The following is a 25,533-nucleotide window of genomic DNA, read 5'->3' as shown; positions in this document are numbered from 1 at the left end:
CCCTGTGCTTATCAGGTTGCTTTGCTGTTTACCCCTTTGACAACCCTGAGATCAGTGTGTTCAGTGTTTCACTTTGGGGAAAAAAAGCACATGGATGAACATGTGTAGAACACAGCGAAGATAACAGGTGGGATTCTCTATCCAAAGGAAGTGTTTACAATGAGTTATCCAAAAAAGTGCAAACTGTCCAGGGACCCCATGTGTCCAATAATCATATATATCTGTCTTACAAACATTGGTGGTAGACACACCAAACTGCTAGAATCATTATTTCTTGGTCATACACGCAAAAAAAAAAAAAAAAAAAACGTATTTGATGACTGAATGTCCAGACTATGGTTATGTTTATATTTTTAATCTAATCTTTGTGATTGGTGATCACAGCTATTTCAACATATTGGCAGAAATGTAACATCTGAAGGAGGTGGTGAGACAGGAGTTCAAACATCCTCTAAGTGTTCACATCTCCACTGGATTGGGCTGCTGCTGTGGTCACATTAAAGGGAACAACGTGGAACCATAGTATCTGAACTGAACTCATATAAACTATTTGAATGTGCATGTGACAGATCCCATGTTGAGTTGATTTAGCCCTATGGTTTCCTGTAGATCACACTAGCTTGTCTAGTCCTCAGTGTTTATTGCACATTTCCAGGTTGTTTGACTCTTATTTACACTAAACATAAAGTCTATTGCAGGGTGTGTCAAGCTCCCCCACAGGTCTTTCAAGGCTCAGAGTAAACATTTCTTGATGCAGCTCAGTAGCAACCAAACTAAAACTGAGCTCAGAGGCTGGCAGGACTTGTGGAATTGAAAAATAATACAGTCATACACTGAGATGACTCTTGCCAACCTTGAGCGCATGTGCATGGATTGTCAGGAGAGCAAAAAGTCAAAGAAGGCAAGAAAAATGTAGCATTTCAGGTTACCTGTCTCTTTTGATGCTTTCTAACAGATGCCACCCCCACCCCCCACCAGAACACATTTGAAGTTTCTGTTTTGTTACAATCATGCAGTGTTTTTAAAGAGAGAACAGGAGGAAAGGGACCAGAGAATTAAAGCCACATGACTTTTAAAGTGTTGTGTGGTGAAGCAGCAGCAGCTGACCTCAGGTTTAATTCAAGGGTAAAACCACATGACCATCGGGCTGGGCGGCCTGGCAGTCCGACGGCCTCAGGGAGTGCAAAGCTGCAGTGGGCCTTACGTTTTTTGGCTTCATTAGACAAAAACTGCATCGCTGCCTTTATGCATATTGTAAGTTCAATTATGTGGACTTTATTTCCAGGGTGTGGAGCAGTTTGCTCATAGGTGTTTTCAGACCTGTAGGACAGGGGCCACATTCAGACCAATATGATCCAAAGTGGGCTGCACCAGTACAATAATAATACAATAACATCGAGTAGTTTTCTCTGTTATAGAGTGAAAAAAGTAAAATTATATTATGAAAATGTTTACATCTACAAACTATCCTTTAAAAAAAGTAAACATGAGCAAGCATGACCTACCTGAAATTTCTCAAGAAAAATAAGTGCAATTTTAACAATATTCAGATTATCTTTTACACATGTACATTACAATGTAGAGATCACAGTGGATCTACAAACACACATTTAAAAACAGGCAGAATATTGGTACAGTTACACTTCTCTAAAGACATTTCAGGTTGTTCATATTTGTTCAAGTTATTCACATTTATTGTAAAAGGATAATTTGTAAATGTAAACATTTTCATGTAATTTTACTTTTTTTTACACTAAAACAAAGAGAAAAAAAATGACGTTATTGTTTGTAGGTAACCATGATCATATTTTAGTGGCTCAGTCCACTTTAGATTGTATTGGTCTGTATGTGGAATCTGAACTAAAATGATTTGAACATCCTTGATTGTTAATATAATCAGTGTAATTTTTGCTTCTCACAAATTCATCCAACGGGCCGGACTGGACCATTTGGTGGCCCAGTTTTGGCCCATGGGCCGTATGTTTGGCACCCCTGCTGTAGGAGGTCAAATATATGATTAACCAATCAATGTTACGCTAAAATTAATGCAACATTCAGTACCAATTTAATTTGTCATGAGATCTACCTCTGTCTCGCTTTAGCTTCTGTCTGCACTAACGCTGTCCGGTTTTAGCCATTTTAACCTGAAAAGACATAATTACAGATGACTTCAGACAATAAATAATCAAAGTAACTCTGTCTGATTTCAGAACTGGACCAGAACCTCACAAACACAACTCCAGTGTAAAAACACTGTTGGTTTAGTATAAAAGTCTGTCTGGACAAATACGGCCACAGTCCTATAAATTAATGGAAACACTGCCGTCTCACAGATGTAGTCACGGTAACGTGGACTCGGGTTTACCTCAACTGGGAGCTGATTTTTTCAGGATTATAGATATTGTGAAAGTTTTGCAAGAATGTCAATCCTAAATTGCGCAAAATAGTTTTTGACCAATAAACAGCAAAAGGCCATTACATACAGCCTTGGGCCTCTGGAAACCATGGGAAAATAGAGAAGACGGTTTGATTAGAACTACCTATCTACCTTTTCTAAAATGTTCAACACAATTGTGACTGTGACCACAGACTGATTCCACCTGTCATCAGACTCGTTCAGACAGTCTGTCATCTGAACTTTCATCCAGATTGCCCAGCCCTAAGTGAAAGGAAGCCTCTGTTCACTCTCCTCCTTTTCCCTCTATAGGCTAACTGAGGCTGGACATCTATCCCTTACACATTTGGTACACAAGCAAATATTCCCAAACCTACTACCTCATCTTTTAGTCCCCTCCTCCCACTAAAGCCAGCCACCAGCAGAGACAGGGAACAGAAAGATCCAAAAACATGACATAATCATGGTTCCTAACTCCTGCACACATTATTTTGGTGTCATTTAGGATGTGAAAGATAACAAAAGAAAACATACTACACAGAATACAAAGTGCATTAACTCATCCCATCCAACCCCTGCCTGATGACACACACCTAGTGATGCATCTTGGATAACACCAAAAACCAAGACATAAGGGAGGCATTAGAGCGGAGTGTGCAGAGGGGCAGAGCTGTGCATGGTGAGAAGGCTCCGTCCACCCACCCATTCATACATTCATCCATCCATCCACCCACTCATCCATCCATCCATCCATCCACCCACCCCACCCCTCCCCCCACAGACAGGAAAATGGAGTTTGAACTTATACAACTCTGCCCGATATGTTAAAGCCAGTGGCGTCTGGGGTTAAAAAGGGATGAGTGAGAAAAGGGTAGAGGTGGGACATACGGAGGGACAGTGCTGAGGAAAATGAGGGGGTGGGTGTACATTTGATAGGAGCCCCAGGGATCACGGTGCTTCTGGGATGATAAAGGCTAGCCGGCTAACTTGCTGGTCACCAAGGAGGGCTTCCTGGGAGGCAGGTCCTGCGGTGTGGGAATGTGGTCTCCGGTCACAAGGTTCTTGTCCGGGCCGGCAACAGGAAGCTGTTTGTTCTTCATCTTGGCCTTTGCCATGTTGTAGTCGCCAGAGTCAAAGTACTTTTGCTGTGGAAAAAGAGAAACGACAGGATGTAATTGTACAGCAACACTTTTTACATTAGGTGTCTCTCAATTAAAACACAAACTAAAGAGGTCAACTGTCAATCATCCCAGATCCTCCACATCCAAAAGCTAAACTGGTTTGGCACCAACAGGATGTTTTACAGACTATGTGCACCAGCAGACCTGGGCTCCAACACCGGCCTGGTGGCTAAGCCCCTTTAACAATAAATGCATCAGGGTGGTGGTTTTGGATCTTGTCACCAGTCTTCTGGATAACACAGATGCCACTGTTCTGGGTTGAATGTAAACTACACTCATGTATGAGAGCTCCTTTGGTAAATAGTAAAGTCTGAGTCCAACTGTTCAATGTCCTGACTGCAGATTTGTTCCTGATCTTTGACCAGGGTTACGCCACCTGCTGTTTACACACAGTGTCCTCCTCCCTTCACCTTAACACTGAGTGCATGTGTGTCTGCACTAATCCTGGTTAACACAGGCATATCCACAGCTTTCAGTACAGCCCATGAGGCTGAGCTCATGACAGACCCTCTGGGTGGTCAGTGGTGTCTCCAACTCATCCATTTTGTGTAGCATTGTGTGGGTAAACCTTTCTCAGATTCTCTAATCCTGCTTAATATTACCCGTCTGTGGTGATGTGCCTTCTGCTGGTTATATTACGTTGACCTTTGCCTTTTGGTTTTCTCTCACTTTACTTCGGCTACACCTACTCAGTGGTGATGTCCCACATTTCCCAGACTGGCGAGTCTCCAGAGGTGGAGGTTCTTTGCACCATGTATGTGGAGGTGGATCATTTTTTGTCTTTCTTTCAAAGTTAGGGAAAACAAAATTAGGAAAAGTGCAACATCTTTCTGTGATAAACCCTGGTCAACTTCCAAATTAAACTTTAAACAATGTTTATCTATTTCACTAGACAGTGAAAAAAAAAAATGCATCTAAATATGATTTCTTCTTGAGGACAAATGTATTATAAGACACATACAGAAGGTATTGTAGGGCATGTTATTTGTCAGTAAATAAAGTCCATTACACAAAGTTTTCCCAACCATTATATGACTTGTATGCAATCATTATTTGTGCAGCATCTAAGCTACAGAACTGGAAACTACTTGAACAGACAGACTCTGCTTTTATGATGTGGTGGTTGTCTGGTATTTGTGAATTTGGAGATGCAACAATGTGCAGATTTGTCTCATTTTTATTTGAGCAATTTCCTAAATACTTTAATAATGTACAATAGATTTAAGGAGATTGTGCAAAAATACATAATTGTTGTTTGACTAAAAACCATCACAGCACCTAAGCCCCCCGTAAACCAAGGAAAACGCCTGCATTATGATTGCAGCAATTATTCAACCATTACTCTGTCAGTTACCTATGAATAAAGCAATATGAACAAAAACTTCAACACCAACCCTTTCAGTATTACAGATGATTCAAGTTTTTAAAGGTGCTGGAGGCTTTTGTGACCAATTTTTCATCAAATCTGTCAAACCTCAGTCATATCCTCAGTGTCACAAATCTGTAAGTCTGTCTGTCATTACTCACCTGAATCTCTTTCATTACAGTGAACAATTTCTAAGTGCCATCCACTATAAACAAACCATGTGTTTACAAACCGACCCGGGAGGCCACTTGGACATCTTCGGAATTTTGTCGCGACATGCATTGTGGGAAACGGAGGTTCGCGCTGCCACTGGCCATATGGTATAATATGGATGAAACAAACACGCATAAACGGTTGGAGGAATATGCATAGAAGGAAGGGAGTTCCTGCCATTTCTGATCGTGTCTGCTCCAGCTGCTGCTGTAAGGTGGCTGCACGAGCCTTCACTTCCTACAATGCACGTCACAACAAAATTCAGAAGATGCCCGAGTTACCTCCCGGCTTGTTTGTAAACACATGGACTGTTTATGGTGGATGGCACTTCGAAATTGTTCATTGTAATGCAAGAGATTCAGGTGAGTAATGACAGAAAGACTTACAGATTCATGATACTGAGGATATGACTGAGGTTTAACAGATTTGATGAAAAATTGGTCACAAAAGTCTCCAGCACCTTCAAACAAATTTTACTGTCTACATGAAATCAAGGTAAAATATTATACAAAACTGTACTAGTGAGAAACCCTTTCAACCTCAGGAGGGTTGAAGGGATGCTGGAGCCTATCCCAGCACACACTGGTCATGTCACTAGTTCAACACAGGGCTGACATATACAGACAAACCACCTGTCTCTCTCACATTCACATTTACGGGTGACTTAGACTGACCAGTTAACCTACTAAGGGGCAAGGAACCAGGCTACCCAGAGACAACCCACTCAGACATGGGGATAAATGCTCCAAAAACTCCACATACTGGCCAGTAAGTGAGGTGAAAGCGCTAAGCACTGCATAACTGTGCCACCCTAGGAAGAAGTAGGCCTAATATGTGCAACAATAAAAACAATACACAGCAATTGGGACTGGGTAAAAGCGAATCATTGTAATAAATAAGAGAATTTTAAATAAAATGAAATAGAAAATTAAGTTAAGCAATGACTGTAAAAAACATATGCACGTTTGTCAAAACATGAATCTCAGTTTTGATTGAAAGCAAACAAACAATATAATTCAATATATTGTCCAGTCCAAATTGTCAGCCATTAAATTAAGTGCCAGAAACCTATTAATTTGTAAGGTGTTTAGTTGCGGCCCCAAATCACATAGGTCCATTACATAACAGTCGACAAAAAGCTCAGAGATTTCAGTGATAATTTAAACTATTCAAACTTAATATAGCACTCAGTGTGGTTAGGATGACATTCATGGGTTGTGGGGTGAAGACGGCTGATACAAAACACGAGTATCATAAGAGACCAGCTGGCATCACGCACCCCTTTCTGTAGTCTTTTCATGAGCAAGTCTGAGGCTCCAGGTTTCTGAGCCAGACTGGGGTACTTGGCCTTTAGCTTGGCCTCCTCTGCCTTCACTGGGTTAGCATTCTTCTCCTGGGAGTCCTGCGGAGACAAGCACACACAAATAGAAACATACACAACTAATACATCATCCAGCGCGTCTTCATATGGACAGGAAGCTTTTTTCTAGACATTAGTCAATCCAAGTAGGACTGAAACAGCTGTTCATGTAAAACTGGTTTACAGTCACACTGAAACAACACATAACAGACTCTGCAGTTCAATAACAAGCCAACAAATACAAATGCTATACTGGCACTTATGTGTCAAAGTTCTGAATGCATTTAGTTAAAAGGTTAGAGGACGTTCATGTCATTACACAAAGCACACAGACCCATTTTGAGAAAGAGCCACTTCAAAACCATTAAAAGAGCAAAATTTCAAAACTGAACAAGGATGACGACAATACTGGTTTGTGGTCTTCACTTGGTTGTCCACTCAAACCAGTTTTACAGAATAAAAAAAAAATATCCTTTACTTGACTTTAAAAACCATTAAAGTTCACTGTTATTAATCTATAACTAATAAACTGTAGAGTTGGAAATGCAACAATGTGCAGATTTGTCTTATCTTTCTTTGAGTACTTTTCCAAACACTATAATAATGTACCATAAGTCATGGTCATGTATGCTGCATAGACTGAGACTGATGAGCTGCTGAAGGTTGGTACTCTGTCCTAGAGGCCACCTTAGAGTTGTCTATGCATAATATGCATGTGTGTTGCAGAAAACTGTAATCAAGGGTTAAAGGGACAAAAACTTCAGAATGCTTTCCAATTACTAAAACAGCTGGCAGAAGTTAGACTAGCCTGAGGTGTGAGGTTCATTCATTTGTGCAGGTGTCACTGACTAAGACTAACCAAACTGGTCTGTACTTGTTGATTAGGTCTCTGTCAGTGAGGATACAGAGCTCAGTTAAAGTGGGTCACATGGACACACCCTGTACAGAAACACAGCACAAAGAAAGTGTTTTTATTGCACTTACAAATCATCTCTGGAAACAGTGGGTGTAAAAGCACACAAAAGGACAAACTCCAAAGGCCTTCTACACACTCTTTGCTCGTACACCTGTACTAAGCAGCCCAGACCTACTTCCTCTATGCAGACAAGATAGAGCACTGAGTCTGCAAAGGTTGCAGGAACAGGGATAAAATGTGACTCAGGACACAGAAGCCGATGAACAGATTCCCTCAGGAGGAGGGGGACAAGTGGCACAAGTGTGCTGATTTACTTGAGTCCTTAAGGAGAAAATTATGAGCTGCTATATTAGGCCCCGGTGCAAGGAAACTGCAGAGTCCCACACATGCTTCAGTATGCCCTCTTTAGAAAAACTTGTCTGGACAAGAAGTATTATGTTTCTATAAACTTAGCTCAGATTGCATCAAAGTTCTTATTTTTCCAAAAACGAATAAGCAAAAAAAGAGTTGTTAACTGCAACTTCTTGTCATAACACACAAATTCTTTGGGGCAGATGCAAAGGAACTGAGAGATCTGCCACCAAAAACATAAACCTGAGCAGAGTGTACATAGACAGTGCCCTGATTGTAGGGTATGTTTATCATCTACCAACAGTGTAGCATACTTTACTGAGTTCTATACACTGAAAAGAGCAGTTCATAAAAGTACACTTTCTTCCAGGTAGCATTTCAGCGCTGATCACTAATCACTTAATACTTATCTTTACATGTACACTAGTAGGCCAATTTTGAGTAACTTCCTGAGATTAATCACATTCAGGATATTCTGTTGGAACAACGAAACCTAGTAAATATCCCTTTTTACATCACATCTAAAATCTCTCTATCAATGCACAGAAAGATGAATTGCACAAATATGGGTCATGCACATGATTAAAAAATAATTTTAAAAAAACATCAGTATTCTTATATGTAAATATGAGGCAAAAATCTGGCAAATGACTCGAGATGTTTAGAAATATCAAAAAGACAAAGGAGCAGAAAAAGGAGCGAGAAAGATGCATTTAAACTAATTAAAAAAAAAAAAAAAAATCCCAGTCTTGGATCAATATTCAGTGATCTTGATCTCAAAATTTATGTTAAAGAATTACTACTGATTATTACTTAAAAAGCTATTCCAGGGTGAAATCTTTAACTTCTGTCATTTATCATTGCTGCTGTTGAGGAAGTACATGCCAAATACTTGACTCTTCCCTGGAGTCTCTGTGCTTTACGTCCTCACAGTTTTTCCCTGGATCATCTCTGGACCTGTTGCTGTGGTCCTGCTTCTCTTCCTCCATCATCATTATTCATTTATCCATATATATAGCCTGGTTGTGATAGTGTTTATTATATAGTTCCACAGATGGTACAGGTTTATAATATTGGTACTAACAGCTGCAGTAGTAGTGTTTCCACTGGTAGAACTTGTATTTGGTGTAGTAGTATTAACAGTTCTGGGAATTTGTACTAGTTATTGGTAGTTCTAGTTTTTAACAGTTATAGTTAGGTTTGCTGTACATCCATGTCTCTCCCCCCCCCCTTTAACTGCTCAGGTCAGTGGTCCATCCTCCAGAGTCGGGGCCTGCTCCAGGTTTCTACCTGTTAAAGGTGGTTTTTCCTTCCTCTGTCACCAAGTGTTTAACTCCTGGAGGATTCTGTTGGTGTCTGTGAATTGACTTAAGAGTCTGGTTTAGACCAGCTCTAAATGGAAAGGGTCATCTGATAACTTTTGTTATGATGTGACACCATATAAATAAAATCACATTGGATTTGAATGCGGAATCTTCGGTCTCTGTCAGGACCAACAATCGTACGTCTTGTATTTAGAGAGAAAATTGTTTTATTTGCATTATTTTAAGTGCTGAAGGACATCATGAAATTACCTATTTATTTAACTACTGTAAGCCCAACACGATACGTTCAGAGACCGCCCGGACAGACCAATGAGGCCCGAGCTTCTGTAGACTCGCCAGCCAATGACATAAGGCAAGGGACAAAACAAGTGACACACTGCCAAGATGCTGTGTATACACACAGAGCTGGAGCTAAGGTGGAAAAAACGTCCGCTATAAAACCGCACTTACAGTTATCAATCTAGCGTAGACTGTTTGTGAGGTGCGCTCACTGCCTTACTGCACTGCCGAGCATTCTGTAACGCTTCACTCATGCTAGTACATTTTAGTCACCTTTTGCTAGCATGCTCGGTGGTTAGCCAACAACACTAAGACAGCAGTCAGAAACCCACCTGTTTTTCGTCTTCGTAGTCCACCTGCGTGTCCAAGTCCAGGTTTTCTGACGACATTATTTATGTATGGAGGACTGGCAAGTGTCCCTTTTCCCAGACAGCCCAATGAAACAAATGTACGAAGTACCGTTTGATGTACCTGTACTGAATCTAATCCTCCTTTTCTGAGCACGACTGCTCCCCAACAAAAATGGCGTAATGGACTGTGACATCACCGCCGGGAGGAGATTGGCATATATAATAACCAATAGTAGAGTAAGATAGGCTCATTTTGACCCAATGGGATATTATCAACAGCCCGGCCTTCTCTGATTGACACCCTGTCACCCAATCATTTTACCAAAAGGAGAGTTGAGGGGCGGGCGCTTTACCAATACAAATCAGTTGAACTACAAAAAAAATATAAGTCCAAGCAACTTGCCTTTTTTATTACATAGCGTTATACCTTGTTAAACAGACAGGTAGTCAAATAAGACACTAAAGCAGTGCTTTGGCTGTCATAATTTCTTTCAATAACAGCACCGAGAAACTTCCTGACCCATGATTGATTTCATGTCAAAGGCCGATGCCTGTCAATCAAACAATTAGCGGGAACAGTTAGCGGTTAGCAAAAAATAATTAGCGTTTGTAGCTTTAGCTGTAGTTTGTGTCGGTAAAATATCCTTTATTGTGTGTGTAAGTATGATATAATTACCCACAGGCTCGGTTGCAAAGTGTGTAAATGATTTAAGATAGTTATACTTCTACTATCATACCCAATCTTTTCTTTTTTTGCTCCCTTTTCACCAGAAACAATGGAGTGTTTACAAAAAGTGAGGCCAGCCCAGGTATGTAGCTAGCTAAACTTATTATTTTGTAATGGTGAAAAAATATTGAAACAATGACAGATAAATATGTTGTTTCCCTCTACTTAATTATAATAATAATTTTAAAAAGTATTGTTTTGTGTATTTGATGGTGTATGTAAGTCTGCCAGCTTCCTGGATGTGTGTTTGTGCTCCCTTTACAGTCACAGGGTGTCCATCCCAGAAACTTTGGCAAGATGCCTGTTTTAAGTTCTCATTTGTCCAACTAAAGATGAATGATGACCTGGACAAATGAAAACTTATACAGGCTACAACACATACTTACATCCACAAATGTCATTTCAGACTTTACTGTGCCAACAGTAAGCCTTATGTTGAATGTGTCCAAACCTCAGTGTTCCAGGACTTTTCTCAAACAACTGGACATCACATGCTTTTTACAAAAGACAGAAATACTGACATTTGTGGTATTTCTAACTAAGTATTGGCTCTAACTATGTATTGTGGGGCTTTATAGAGGTTTACCACAGCCATCCTGAGCCCATGTGGTGGAGCTCTAGATGAATGGATGCTCTTTAATGTCTGAGATGTCACAGATCATGGTGTCCCGGCTTTAAGCCTTTTACACACATAAATATAGATTAGAATACAGTTCATCTTTATTGGACCCCAGGGGGAACTTCAGTACATACCAATTCCATCAATGTTTCATTTGCATGGTGCATTATGAAGGATGAAATGTCCAAATGTCTTGCTATTTTCGGGGATCACTGTTTTTTTAACATTTGAATAATTTTCTCACATTTGTTGACATACTCTGTCCCATATTTGTTCCAAAAGTGCTGGACCTTTCGTGGATGCTGCTTTTGGGCCAAATCATAATTACAGTCACATCAAATCACATTGTTATCTCATTACCTGAACCCATTTCAAGCCCAAATTTCCCCATTTCCAACTTTTTCTTAAATGTATTGCCACTGTTAATATGAGGGATGATGTATATTCACAAATGAAAGGAAGGTGACCAGACAAAACATAAAATATGTTGTGGTCAGCAAAAAAATCGAAATGTGTTAGTTCACATCACTGCTTTCTTTAATAATATGCATTTTTGATGCTATATAAGTAACTTTTTCTTTTATTGTAAAAATTGTGCCTGTAAAACATTAATTCATCTAATTAAAAGTACACAAAAACTAGTTATCCACTTGTAAACGAAACCTAAAACACTCAATAAACGAAAACCAATAAAATTCCAAACCATATTAACTTTGTTTCTTTGTCATTGCCATTTTCTCATCCTCTGAAGGTAATAGCAGGAACAGTTACCACATTACCAGTAAAACTTGTCTGATGTATGTTATGCAGTAAGTCACAGCCTCGCTCATCTACTTTTAGTTTAGTTTATTACTGTATTTAACAGGGGCCCATGCACAACTCTTCTGTTGAGTCACAGTTAGCTATAAGCTCATTTGCGTCTGTGGTCCCTGGGCAGGAGAGGACACATTAAAAGATACCAGTACATGACATAAGAGAGATAATACGTAACACAGCAGCACATTCTAAAATGCAACATATCAACATGTGACAAATTCATAAACAGAGTCAAATTTCCTTAAAAATTACAACATCACATCTTACATATAAACTGAAGTTAAAAGAAAATCTCTATGAAAAACTGGGGAAAATGGATGACATTCAGAGACAAATGTAACTATTAAGGAACCTTGAATATTCTGACACCAACACAGGCTGTTCTTTTCACTTGTTTGTTTTTCTGTTCTTTTGCTCTTTTCCTGCTCCTCAACTTGAGGAGATTGTAGTGTGCTGATACAAATGAGAAATAAAAATTGTAAAAAAAAATAAATAAATAAAAATTACAACATCAAGAGGCTGGTTAGTAATCACAGGCGTGTTGTGCTTTTAGCCACATATGCTCCTGTTTGTTGTGGTGAATAAGCTGTGATAAGTCTGTGATACATATGTTCCACTTCTACAGGACACTCAGCTGTTGCCTAATCAGGTGGTGGGTGAGCAGCAGTCTCTCACTGTTATAAAGAAGCTTCTGGCTATTGCAGTTTCTGGCATAACGTACCTGAGGGGGCTGTTTCCAAAGAAAGCCTACGGGACCAAACATGTTGAAGGTTTGACCATACTCTTCTATGCTCATGTCATCAAACAAACCAGGGTTCATAAACAAAAATGAGCTAAGATAATGTGTGCCATTTGCAGAATTCGCTTACCCGTATCTCACTGTTTGATTTCCACAGATCAGAAAGTGATGATTCTAAGAGAGGAGCACAGCTGTCCTGGCGCTACTGAGATTGTTCAGTGGTAGGCAACAACTCAATACCAATTGAATCCCTCTAGAGCACAGCCTTTGCATAAGTGAATTGTTAAATACCCTTTGGTTCAGTGTAGGATGTAATATGAAATATGACTCATGCTGGACTAGAACAGTGTTACATTTGAGTCTTATGTTTTTAATAGGAAGGACTGAAAGAAAAGAATGATCCCAAAGTATCTGATTTCCAGCCATGATAAGAGCTGGTCTAATTTTCTATATGCTAAGTAAAGGAGACTCGGTTCTTACTGTAGGATACGCTGGACCATCTTTTTAGAGCACAGGTGTCAAACATGCGGCCCGGGGGCCAAATCCGGCCCGCCAAAGGCGTCAGTCTGGCCCGTGGGTTGAATTTGTGAAACACAAAAATTACACTGAAGATATTAACGATCAAAGCTGTTAGAATCATTTTAGGTCAATTCAACCTAAAGTGGATCAGACCAGTAAAATACTATCATAATAACCTATAAATAATGAAAACTGCGAATTTTCCTCTTTGTTTTAGTGTAAAAAAAAAGTTACATTTCACAAAAATTTTTACATTTACAGACTAGCCTTTTACAAAAAATGAATAACCTGAAATGTCTTAATAGACATATGAGGAATTTTAAAAACATTATCCCTGTTATTAAATGTTTTGTGCATTTGTAGATAAACTCTGATCTATACGTTGTAATGCACATGTATAAATGATACACTGAGGCGTAATATTGTAACATTGCACTTATTTTACTTAAGAATTTTCAAGTTGTTCATATTTGTTCATGTTATGTTCAAGTACAGTTCGTAAATTTAAACATTTTCATTACAGAATTTTACTTTTTTCACTCAAAAGTTCTTATCCTATTATTTATATTATTTTACTGGTCCGGCCCACTGTTTATCATATTAGGCTGTATGTGGCCCCTGAACTAAAATGAGTTTGACACCCCTGTTTTAGAGAGTCAAAGAGATAATGGCGTCTCACAATTCTCTGTGGCGGTAAAAGAAAAGATTACCATGACAGATGGGACACGGATGGTCCGTCTTATAATCTAACTCACTCATATGGTTTGATCCTTCAACACTACGTTCTCACCGATAGGTCATCACATTCTGCCACTTAGTCAGAAGCTCTTTCCAGCAACCAGGGTAAATTTGTAGCATCAGTTTCAGCGCATAGGGAACCAGAAAGACGTCAATGTAAGCCTTAAATGTCAGAGAATGACAACATGGGCCCAGTGCTGTAAGGACAACAGCAGTCCTGTCCTTTTTCTTCACAGGTTCAGATCTTGCATTGGAGTTGTCCACATATGATTACATTTGCCATCTGAACAGGGCCTTTGTTTTTCTTACTTCAGACTTACCCCAGCTAAGGTGTTTTCATGCCTAAACTTAACCAAACTTTAACCGTGGCATTGTCTAGTCATCATTCCGGCAAGCTCACATGTCAAACATGGTGTAGGGGTGTTCTATAAAACACAACAGTCGAAGCATCAGTATGTGATCAGTTGGGCTTTAAAGCGATAAGTTTAAACTGTGACACTAATGTCACAGTAAAACCTATTACGTAACCTTGTTTGCATTTATTTTGAGCATTGCTGTATTGCAACCTTGAATAATAAATTCATTTTAGGTTCCTTCAACAGATGCATTAATAATACGAAGGTTAAACTTAAAATGGGAAGAGAAATGTAGCCACATTAGTCTGGGAATAAGTGTGGGTTACATGTGATGGTATTTCACAAGAAAATGGAATTCATCATGTAATCCTAAGAATGATAAGGACCATTTTTATCAAGAAAGTAAATACATAAATGAAAATTATATAGTGTACGGCTGGAGATGAAAAAATGTTAATCTATGCATGCAGGTGGCCTAAATTAGCCAACATCAACATGACTAAAAGCATTCGGTAGGTTTAGTGCAGTAGTTGTTTAAAGTATCCAGGATGTGTCAGTTTATAGAATAATGTAACATTTTGGTGCAGTTAGGAAATTTAGGAATTAGGCATTTAGGACAACAAAGAAAAAGATTGGGAGTTTTTAGTTATCTTTATTTCCAACCTAAAATTATGTAATTGAAAAAAAAAAAAAATCCACACTTACCCTGTTTTGCAAATATTCTGGAAATAAAATGGAATAATGACTTTAGTTATCTTTATTTCCAACCTAAAATTATGTAATTGAAAAAAAAAAAAAATCCACACTTACCCTGTTTTGCAAATATTCTGGAAATAAAATGGAATAATGACTTCAGGCCTGCAATAATGACGGCAAAACTGTAAAAACTGAGGAAGCAAGTGAGTACTCTTGCCCAGTAGAACGGTGCACCATTGCTCCTGAATGTGCTAAATCTTCCTGCAGGTTTTGTGTTTTCAAATGGGGGTTTTGATTTGCCATTCCGACCATCTTACATGCAGGTCTTATGAAGAGTCAGATATGATCTTGACCTCCACTGTTCCCCTTAGCTGCCATTTTTTCAGTATCAAACTTAAAGCTGAAAAAGCTTCGCTCTCTTCTTCCAGCCTCTGTCTGCTTCGTGGGCATAAATGTTCATTTTTAGTTTTCCTCAGTTGCTCAGAGGAGCCCATGATTGCTGAGTGAGTATTTAAAAGCTTTGAAACTGGCACCAGCTGACACTTCCTAATGACAACTGTTCACGTGCCTAAACATCTGATCAAGATCTGAGCTCATAAAAAGTGGAGAAAAAGACTTGGGAGCAGTAATTTTTGCACATGCCACAAATGTGTATTCATTTATTTCATGTCTGTCTAGTTTCTGAAATAAGAAGTAACTATGCATTAATGTTTGCTGGTAATATTGTTACCCTCGGCCACACTGGCCACAGGGTATTGTCATCAGTTGGTCATCCATTCGTCTGCTCAAAAACTTTGTCATGCACTGATAAATCAGGCCACTGGGGGCAGTAGTGCGCCTGATAAGTCAGACCGAGGGTTTTCAAGTGCGCGCACATTATGTTTTTTCATATTCTACAGAGACGTGTTTTCAATTAAAAATCACCTAATTGTGCTATTTTTCAAGGGGTGGCCAAATTTTTCCTGTGCATAAATTACAAATACAGAACAGTACTTAATATTTTCTTTCAGCATTTAGACAATCCTAAATTCTATACACTGGGACTTTAAGTAAATGAATATATAGTAAGTGAAGGAAATATAATATTCATAATGATGTTTTCATGAATGTATTATTGTACAAACATGACAGTTATTTGATTTTGTTTCCATAAAATGAGTGGTTCACATTAGAGCCCGACCGATATGGGATTTTTGGGCCAATGCCGATACTGATATTGGGGGCTAAAAAAAGCCGATATCCAATATATTGGCCGATATCCGATGTTGGCCGATAACCGATATATTGGCCGATATATGAAATAAGAACACTGATCTACACAGGATATAATAATTTTATATTAGATAATTGTGGACAGCTGGATAAACAGTTGCATAAATCTTTGTTTATCTCACAAATATAATTTACACAACTTTCAAATGCAAACTATGCAATCACAAAAATAATTAGAGCAAAAAATATTACTACCACAAAATTATGTTTTCACTCACAAATTTTGATGTGTCTGCCTCACGGCACTACAACTTCTTATGTGGACTAAGGACTAAACTGAGCATGTGCAGAGTGAATTAGGTGAGTCCTAAGTTGTTTCTGATTGGAGCAATTGCAAGAGTTACAACTTACCCGAGTTGTCCCCAGTCTCCCCTATACTAATAACACCCAGGCCTGCTGGCAGAATGAAACTGTGAGGTAGACAGGAAGTGCATGGACATGGGTGTGTGTGCGGGGGAAGACAAGGTCCGTGATTTTCGGGGGGGGGGGCGCATAGCGGTCCATCCTTGTCAAAAAGCGGGGGGGTGATAATGTGATTGTGTGTGTGCGGGGGGGTGATAGCGTCATTGTCCGAGCAGGAGTGAAAGTGAAACTAACTCGTTTTAAAGTTCCTCTTATTCTCCGGCCAGCACACACTCACACACACACACACACACACACACACTCACACACACAGGAGCAGCGAGCGACAGAATCTCCGCGCAGCAAAAAAAAGTTAATATATCGGCTACATATTGGCCGATGTTGATTAATTGGTGATATGCTATAATCGGCCAGCCGATTAATCGGTCGGCCTCTAGTTCACATATGTACAGAGGCAGCAGGTCATTGTTCAGTCCAGCCCATAAAGCTGCTGCAGATGCTCGCTAATCTTACACACTGCATCTGTGGACAGGTATCACTAAGCTGTTGAAAAGGAAAGAGAAGAAAGAGCAGAGGTGGTTCATAAAGGAAGGAGGAGTATTTTACTGTCATTTTTAATCTCTTAGGATGCAGGGATGCTTTGATGCCATCCAGAAGAAATATGTAAGTCATGTGACCTTTTCTGCCATCCACAACACGTGTCATAAGTACGTCAGCTTTAGTCAATATCAATCCAATTTCACAAATAATAACAGTAAGTCTTCTCTTTCATTTTTTCCTTTGTTTTTCATCGTACCAGCTCCGGACCATGATTTTGTCAGTGAGTATTTTATTGGGCTTCCAGTCTTTTTGAATACTTGTAATATAATCACATTTTGTGCTCACTTCAGTACGATTGGCAGTGGTTTGGAGGAGGTTTAAGGCTATGTCACAGTTTCCTCTTAAAGCCCTTAAGAAGTGTAGAATGTGTTGTTGCTGAATTTGTGTGTCCTCACAGATCTACACCGATCCAGAGAACCCCCAGGTACTTCTGCTCGTAAATATACTACAAAGATAAGCTACTGTTCAAAAATGAGTTCTTGATATTCAGTAATAGACGTGTCTCATACAGTATCCATGTTTCAGAAAGTGACAGAGTTTTACCAGTTTAGGATCCAGTACACAACAAACGGAGCACAGATGGAATTTGAAAGGTATAATTCAGTCACACAAAGTAAAATGGAGCCAGATCCACTGGACTCACCACATTTATTTTTCATTCTGCTTCCTCTTATCAGCAACAACAACATGGTGTCAACAATGTCATACGGTGACACTAAGAGGGCCAGCGTCCTGCTGGTGAGGAAGCTTTACACTCTGATGCAGAACCTCGGCCCTCTGCCAGATAACGTCTGTCTCAACATGAAGCTGGCTTATTACAATGATGGTGACACGCATTAAAACACTAAAAACACACACATACCGTTCTGTCATTTTCACCTCTATTACTGAAGTATATATCATTTGTTAGAGCGTGTACTGCATCCACATGGAAAAAGAAGTACAATATTCTAAAATATAATCAAAGTTTTCTAGGATTATATAGGGCTGGGTGAAATGGACATTAGCATCACAAGTATCACATTATTTAATAATAATAATAATAATAATAATATAATAATAATAATAATAATGATAATAATAATAATAATGGATTCGATTTCTATAGTGCTTTTCTATGAACGCATACTCAAAGCGTGTACAGTGGATCCATTTTTCATTCAGTCACATATTCACTCTGTGGTGGTGGTAAACTACATCTGTATCCACAGCTGCCCTGGGGCAAACTGACGGAAGCATATTATTAAGATACTTGTAATTATAGTTTTATTATTCAGACAGTCAGTAGGGTAAACAAATTGTCCTTAACAAGATCTATTAAAAACAGAATGAAAGTCAATTAGAAAAGCAGTCCTGAGCTCTGCAGACATAGGTGCATTTTCTAGATTATTAAATGCAATGTAATTAAAGAATATGTTTGAAAAGATTAGTTTTATTTTCCATTTGTTTGCTTTGGCTCAGTGACTCCACAGGACTACCAACCACCGGGCTTCAAGAACGCTGATGGCGACACCATAGAGTTTGGGAGGGAGCCGGTGAAACTGGCCGTGGGTGAGGTGGTCGCCCCTTTCCACGCTCTGAAGTTGGACATGGCCACCGAGAGACATAGACTGGAAGAGGTGAGGGACACATAAAGACATTTTGGGAATTCGTCGTACAAATTACAGTTAGAGCTGCATGTGGCGAGAAACATTGGATTGTCCTAGTGATTGATGTGACATTCAGCGGTGGCAGAAGTCTGACCAGTCTGTGCTCCAGTAGATGGTGTTCCTTTGGAACTGACTCTAAATATTAACATCAAAAGTTGTCACTTGCACCTTTCATTTAATTTTAATTTCATTTGGTCTTTTGAGTTATTTTCACTTCGTTGCATCTGTTTATGTCCTTTTCATTTCATTTAGTTTCATTTTTCTTTGGTTTTCACCTAGTTTCTGCTTTTGCAGTGTTACTGTCATTTTTCATCTTTTACACCAGTTTCATTTTGTTGCATTTTTTTTCTCATTCTTTTTACATTCTTTTGTGCCATTTTGTTCTTGTTACTTTTAGATGTAAAGTAATGGGCATATTTTAATATAAGAAGTAAAAACCACAGATAGTTACATAAAACTGCAGGGGGTAAAAGTGCAACGTAAAACGAAAAACTACTGAAATGAAGCACAGATACAGTGGACACACCTGTCACCATTTCTGCTCAAGTGGAAAGAATTTCCTCTCTAAAATGAAGCTAATGCTAATGCTATTTTTTTTTCCCAGGAGTTAGTCTGGTGTTATAAGTTTCGTTTGGATCCTCTAAAACATGTTCTGGTCCATCTTTAAGCTACTGCTACATTCATCACACTATAAGATGAACAGAACAGATAAATAATCATATCTTCATAGCTTGTGTTTGTTGGATGACACATTTTTTGTGACAGCTCAACTGTAGTAGTTAACCATTTGATCATGTCAGTAAGTTTACATTTAGCATCAGCCCAAGCTATGCCCATTGTGCAGTTTGGTGACGTCTGGCACCTGAAAGTTAACATGGTGAGGGACAAAACTGAAAACTTCATGCATGAAACACATTACAGTGGCTCTATCCACGGTCTATGGGTTAGCTCATATGAGAACAATAACATGATTATTTAATTGTGATGGGTGTTTACATAGAAGAGTAAATGCTGTAAGTTTTTAAGGATGCAAGTGAGGGAAGACATTAAGTAATTAAAGAAAATGACATGGCAGTGATGCAAAGGAAACACATGGAAAGTAAAGATTATAGGTGAATATAACACAGAAATGTGATTTCCACAATCGACACACTTTGTGGTCGGATCTGACCAATAGAAATGGAAACCCTTATTCTATATGTTTGGGAGGGAGTTGTTCTTTAATGTTAGTAAGATGGAGGAAATATTGGTCACTGTATCAGCAGCTGAACCATGAAGAAAACATTGAATTTGAATGTTATTAAGGTGAATATTTCATGCATTTTTTTTTTTTTTTTTTGGGTACAAAATCTTGACTAAGTGTAAGTCAGACTTTATTAAACTCCTGCTTGTCTTCTTGCTGAATTTTGTGGAAATTTTCTAACATAGACTCTCAGAACCAGGACCAACACAAGTCCAGATGTGAAGTGTTTTCAAACTGCCTGCACTAGGGATGCACCGATCCGATACCAGTATCGGGTATCAGCTCCGATACTCAGTGTGTGTACTTGTACTCGTACTTGTAAAAGTAATCCGATACAACTGTTCTGATTCCACCTACACGTGTGACATTCACAGTTCAGTGCAGCAGGTTCGAGGAGGAGGAATAATGTGTGGGGAGTGTGAAGAGTGTGGAGATTTAACTAAATAAATGACGGTGATAAAAGTAACGCTGACTGAAAGTAACGTTACAGACACAGACGGATATGGACGCAGTGTTCTGTCCGTCCTCTTTGTACATTCCGTCCATTTTCCAGGTGCTGGTGGATGAGTACCCAGACGGAGAATACCAGCGGGAACTGTGGAGGTAGAGGATCTGTTCAAAGAGCCACTGTGTGAGTTAGAGAAAAACTACCGACGCATTTAGGACAACCACCCAGGGCTGGGCCGGTTTCCATCCTACTGATAATACTATGAAGGTTCGGAGCGATGCGGACCGCCGCCAGCGGAAATGAAAACCAAATTTATCGCTCATTTCTCTTTTCTCTACCTCCTGAAGCTAAGCTTTTAAACCTTACCAGAGAAAACGCTGCAATATTAGTATCACATTAGTGTTGCCTCTGTCGTCTCCATGTTTGTTATTACTGACTTTCTTCTTCTCAAAAAACTTAACTCTTCTTCGTGGTATTTGTCCAGTATGGTTAATTAAGAGTGGCGCCCCCTGGTGGATTAATTCAGAAACGCTCATTCCAACACATTAAATGTCAGTTGCAGCACCTTGTTCCAGTCAGACTCATGACAACGACAATAAAGCACATTTACAAAAGGAACTAACAACTGGAATGGGATTATTAAGGACTAGTATCAGTACTCGGTATCGGCAAGTACTCAAATGTAAGTACTTTTACTTATACTCGGTCTGGAAAAAAGTGGTATCAGTGCATCCCTAGCCTGCACCAGTAACATCTTAATACATTCCACATAAATGAATAATAAACACAACTCTCCTCCTCCACCTGCTGTCTGTTCTCAGCAGTGCCTCCTCCACGTACAACTGTCACAGTCATTCCACATTCAATAGGTTCAAGCGTATTTTGGGTCTTAAATAATTGTCCAATTAGCAGTGAACCCACTTCTACACGTCTGAAACACTGGGTTACTCATTTGAACTCTCCCTAAAATGAATGATCTAAATAGGAAACTCACATTTTCAAAGTTGCTGTCATCTTGCTGCCTGTTGGCCTCTGCTTCTTAATCATCACCATATATGAAAGTCTGCACTTTTAGCATCTGTTTGATCACCATCATGTGCCCAGGTGGAGGAGAGCATCCATGAGATGAAGAGGTGGTTTCTGAAGATGGAGGAGGGCGTCCTGTCACAGGTCAGCACACTAACAGTACACAAAGGCCCTTTCTCAAACACAAACAAGGATCCTTCAAGAGTTCTTTATATAAAGCTACGTCATCGGATTTTGCTGATGCCAACAGTGAATAAATCCTCAAAGAGCTGGTCATGTAAAATGCATTTAAATGTAATTATCAGGCGATCTTATTAGACAAGGCAAGACTTTTATTTTATTCTTACAGTTCAAGGCAGTTTAATGTGCCTCTACACAACTGGAATATCCAGAGGAAAATACAACCATAAAAAGACAGAATTATTGAGAAAAGAATGGACATAAATGATCAAACAGAACAAGTAATATATTAAAAGAATGTTTAAAATGATTAGTAGAAAGAACAGTCCTGAATTCAGTGAAATAAAAATCAATGAAGAGTTAAAACACAGACACATGACAAGTGAATTTTTTTGTTGGACCTAAAAGTATCGACCTTTGGGATACATTTAAATGAAGTTTGTTTCATGTTGCAGTAGAATGCCTAAAAACGCTGCATCATCTTTATCATGATGCTGTAAATCTGTGTCTTAGTTTTCAGTTAAATCTTAGTGTTGTGTGTGGATGTGGAGCTGATCCACTGACCTGATGCTCTTACACTGTTCCACTCAGACGGGTTGAAGTTACTACCATGGAACCATCCTTGAGTTTGAGAAAGGCCTAAAGTCAGAACTGAGCATGTCCTCACACATCTACACTGACACTGTGCATTCACTGTTCAGACAAGATGTTTTAATCTTTAGAGTTATGTAACTGAAGAGATGGAGGAGCCTGACACCAACTCCCATATGGATGCCAGTGGTGAGTCCAGCCCTGTGGCTTTAACATGTTCCTGATGATATTTGACTGATGCCATTAAAGAACACATTCAATGACATGAAGAGACAGTGGTTCAAGTAGGGGAATCTTTGTCTGAGGTTATTCTTTTGGGTGTGGACCATCCAACAATGTCAAAGTTAATTCTTTACACCAGTTTATTGAGTTTTTGAAAAATTGGTCTTAGAATGATAACAAATGTGTATTATATAATCTTCACCTCAGAAATAATCCTCCTACCAACAGAGGTTTGCATTTTTAAAATGGAGTATCATGTAAGTAAGAAATTTCAGGCGACCCCATTTGAATTCCAGGTGACCCCATGTGGTCCTGACCCCAAGGTTGAAAAACGGGTTAGAGGTTAGGGTTAGGCAAGGCAAATGTATTTGTATAGCACCATTCACACACAAGGCAATTCAAAGTGCTTTGCAAAGGCATAAAAACACATAAAATTCCATAGGGCAGTAGCAGAATAAAACATTAAACAAAAGGAAAGTGCAGAAAAGATGCTCCACTCTGGTGGAAACCGCTGCCCCTGGGGTTACCTGCCTCGTCGTGAGTGCACCTCCCTACTTGTGCCCCCAGGGACTCAAAGAATCCCAGAAGGTCAACCAGTTGTTACCAGCTTCTCTGCGAACAGCGGGTTAACCCTGCTGTCCCAGGTCAGGGGTAGGGTTAGGGTCAGGGTTCAGTGAACCGGAGATCTTGGTGTTAATTGACACATGATCAAATGGCGTTCAATAACATGTGAAAGGTTGAAAATGCATAGGTATAGCACACCAAATGCCATAAGAACTGGCATGACAAACAGCATGATTTCTTGAGATCAGTCTCAAAAAGAAAAGAAAAAAGATATGTCTGTTAATGTGTAAATAAGGTTAGTCTGGTAGCATAATTACCTAAGGTCTGTTTGTTTCAGGACAAAGCCACTGGTGCAAAATGAAGCAGTGTTAGGAGAGGAAAGTTACACACATACCACAGTTTGGGCAAAATATGACTTAGGCTATTATACTATGAGGATTATCAACGTAAATGTCAGTGATATTTGTGGATAAATGAAAAATCATTTTCTGTGTGAATGTCATTGAGTATTTTTCTGGTTTTGTAGTAACTCCAGACATCGAGCTGAGCTGCCATGAGGAGATCAGAACTACTGTGGAGATCACAGAGGTAAGTGTCGCATTAACCCCATACACTCTAAGATACTGAAACACATTCAAAAAACATTGACAGTCACATTTAACAGGGAGCCGCAATACACAACAGGCACTAATAGGAGAGGCTGTTTGTACAGGTGATCTACATCCAATACACAGTCAAAGTCATCTTTATTGTCAGTTCTGCCATGTACATTGAATACAGAGAGAGCTGAAATTACTGGACTCTGAGGCCCCACAGTGCAGTAAACATCAAGTGCAAATAACACGGAAAAGTGCAAATAACATAGGAGAGTGTGAAGGTAAATATAAAAGAGTGCAATAGAGGAGTAACAAAGAACAAACAAGGTGCATATGTGCATCACTTGCACTAAAGTGGCGATGGTTTGGGGGGGGGTTAGAGTCCTGAGTGTGAGTGTGAGGGGGGAAGAGCAGGGAGGGAGTTCAGCATTCTGATAGCCCGGTGGAAAAAGCTGTCTTTCAGTCTGCTGGTCTTGGCCCTGAGGCTCCGCAGTCTCCTCCCTGATGGCAGGAGGCTGAAGAGGCTGTGAGACGGGTGGGTGGGGTCCTTTATGATGTGGACAGCTTTTCGGGTGAGGCGGGTGTTATAGATGTCCTGAAGGGAGGGGACAGGGGCTCCAATGATCTTCTCAGCTGCTCTCACTATATGCTGGAGGGTCTTTTTACAGGATGCGGTGCAGACACCGAACCACACAGTGATACAGCTGGTCAGGACACTCTTGATGGTGCCTCTGTAAAAAGTGTGCATGATAGGGGCCGGGGCTCTGGCTCTCCTAAGTTTGCGGAGGAAGTATAGGCGTTGCCTGGCCTTTCTGGCCAGTGATGCGGTGTTTATAGACCAGGAGAGGTCCTCCGAGATGTGCACACCCAGGAACTTGGTGCTGCTCACCCTCTCCACAGCAGCACCATCAATAGTCAGAGGAGCATGCTGGGTGTGCACTCTCCTGAAGTCCACCACCATCTCCTTTGTCTTATCCACATTCAAGGACAGATTATTGTCCCTGCACCACGTCGCCAGGTGGCTCACCTCACTCCTGTAGTGGGTCTCGTCGTCATTGCTGATCAAACCCACTACAGTTGTGTCGTCCGCAAACTTAATGAAAAGGTTGGAGCTGTGCCTCGGTGTGCAGTCATGGGTCAGCAAGGTGAAGAGGAGGGGGCTTACACAGACACACACCTGGGAGATTCTATTCTTTATTTATTTTATTGGTTTATTTAATGGGGACATTGCATATTTGTGAACATTGCTGTATAAAAAATGCACCCATGTAAATCTGCCAGAATTAGTAAAAATAGCTACTTTTCATCTGCAGTCCCTAGGCAGGTGACAGAAACAAGACATGAAACAGCCAACATTAATACAGCACTGCCTGGACTGTAATATGACGAACTGAAGAGAATGTAGGAAATGACAGACCAAAGAGGCAGCAGAAGTATCCAAGCACATCTGACACATGAATGTAACCAGGACCAAAACAGTGGTCTGAAATAACAATGTCCAACTTGTCCAAAAAACAGACACTGAGGTAAATACAAAAGTAGAAAAACTCCACAGACAGAGTGTTGGGCTCAGCTGACTGGTGGATCCACTTCTTCTGTGGTAGGAAGGCTGTAGTATCAGAGGAAACATTACCACAACCAGGGAGAAAAACACCAGGGAATTTGAATGCAGCTCACTGGAGAGACATGGAACCCCATGACATTATTGAAGAACTAGTATGTGACCTGTGGGGAACCACGGCTTCTACATGTGGTAGTTTTAATGCTGGGGAGAGTTGACTTTTGGGAAAAGATGTGTATATTTTATAAGTAGTGACATAAAAATTGTTTGGT

General features: G+C 39.8%; 2 protein-coding genes across 2 annotated transcripts in view; one reads left to right on the top strand and one right to left on the bottom strand.

Moving 5' to 3' along the window:
• Positions 1-1,916: 1,916 nt before the first annotated feature.
• ensab (endosulfine alpha b) lies at positions 1,917-9,909 on the bottom strand. The gene is made up of 3 exons (XM_030157020.1): positions 9,719-9,909; positions 6,435-6,557; positions 1,917-3,540 (listed from the first exon to the last, which is right to left on the bottom strand). Exons 1-3 carry the CDS (start codon positions 9,773-9,775, stop codon positions 3,370-3,372), a joined length of 351 nt encoding a protein of 116 aa, XP_030012880.1. The 5' UTR covers positions 9,776-9,909; the 3' UTR covers positions 1,917-3,369.
• Positions 9,487-25,533, top strand: part of LOC115434888 (HORMA domain-containing protein 1-like) — a 19,680-nt gene continuing 3,633 nt past the window's right edge. The window contains exons 1-13 of the mRNA XM_030157018.1: positions 9,487-9,588; positions 10,508-10,545; positions 12,524-12,668; positions 12,795-12,858; positions 17,208-17,244; positions 17,381-17,401; positions 17,579-17,605; positions 17,707-17,774; positions 17,859-18,007; positions 18,643-18,800; positions 21,626-21,691; positions 22,450-22,507; positions 23,631-23,692. Coding sequence (XP_030012878.1) covers positions 10,513-10,545; positions 12,524-12,668; positions 12,795-12,858; positions 17,208-17,244; positions 17,381-17,401; positions 17,579-17,605; positions 17,707-17,774; positions 17,859-18,007; positions 18,643-18,800; positions 21,626-21,691; positions 22,450-22,507; positions 23,631-23,692 — 888 coding nt within the window. The 5' untranslated portion in view covers positions 9,487-9,588; positions 10,508-10,512. The remainder of the gene's footprint in view (positions 9,589-10,507; positions 10,546-12,523; positions 12,669-12,794; positions 12,859-17,207; positions 17,245-17,380; positions 17,402-17,578; positions 17,606-17,706; positions 17,775-17,858; positions 18,008-18,642; positions 18,801-21,625; positions 21,692-22,449; positions 22,508-23,630; positions 23,693-25,533) is intronic.

The sequence above is a fragment of the Sphaeramia orbicularis genome, chromosome 16 (assembly GCF_902148855.1).
Source record: "Sphaeramia orbicularis chromosome 16, fSphaOr1.1, whole genome shotgun sequence".
In the NCBI taxonomy this organism is placed as follows: Eukaryota; Metazoa; Chordata; class Actinopteri; order Kurtiformes; family Apogonidae; genus Sphaeramia; species Sphaeramia orbicularis.
This window is presented reverse-complemented; position numbering and strand designations above follow the sequence as displayed.

What these genes read in the sequence shown, in the direction of transcription:
- ensab (XM_030157020.1), bottom strand. Translation starts at nt 9,775, where the DNA reads ATGTCGTCAGAAAACCTGGACTTGGACACGCAGGTGGACTACGAAGAC. An exon ending in ACTACGAAGACGAAAAACAG is followed by an intron (nt 6,558 to 9,718) that starts GTGGGTTTCTGA and finishes TTGTCTCCGCAG; the next exon opens with GACTCCCAGGAGAAGAATGC. An exon ending in TGAAAAGACTACAGAAAGGG is followed by an intron (nt 3,541 to 6,434) that starts GTGCGTGATGCC and finishes CTTTTTCCACAG; the next exon opens with CAAAAGTACTTTGACTCTGG.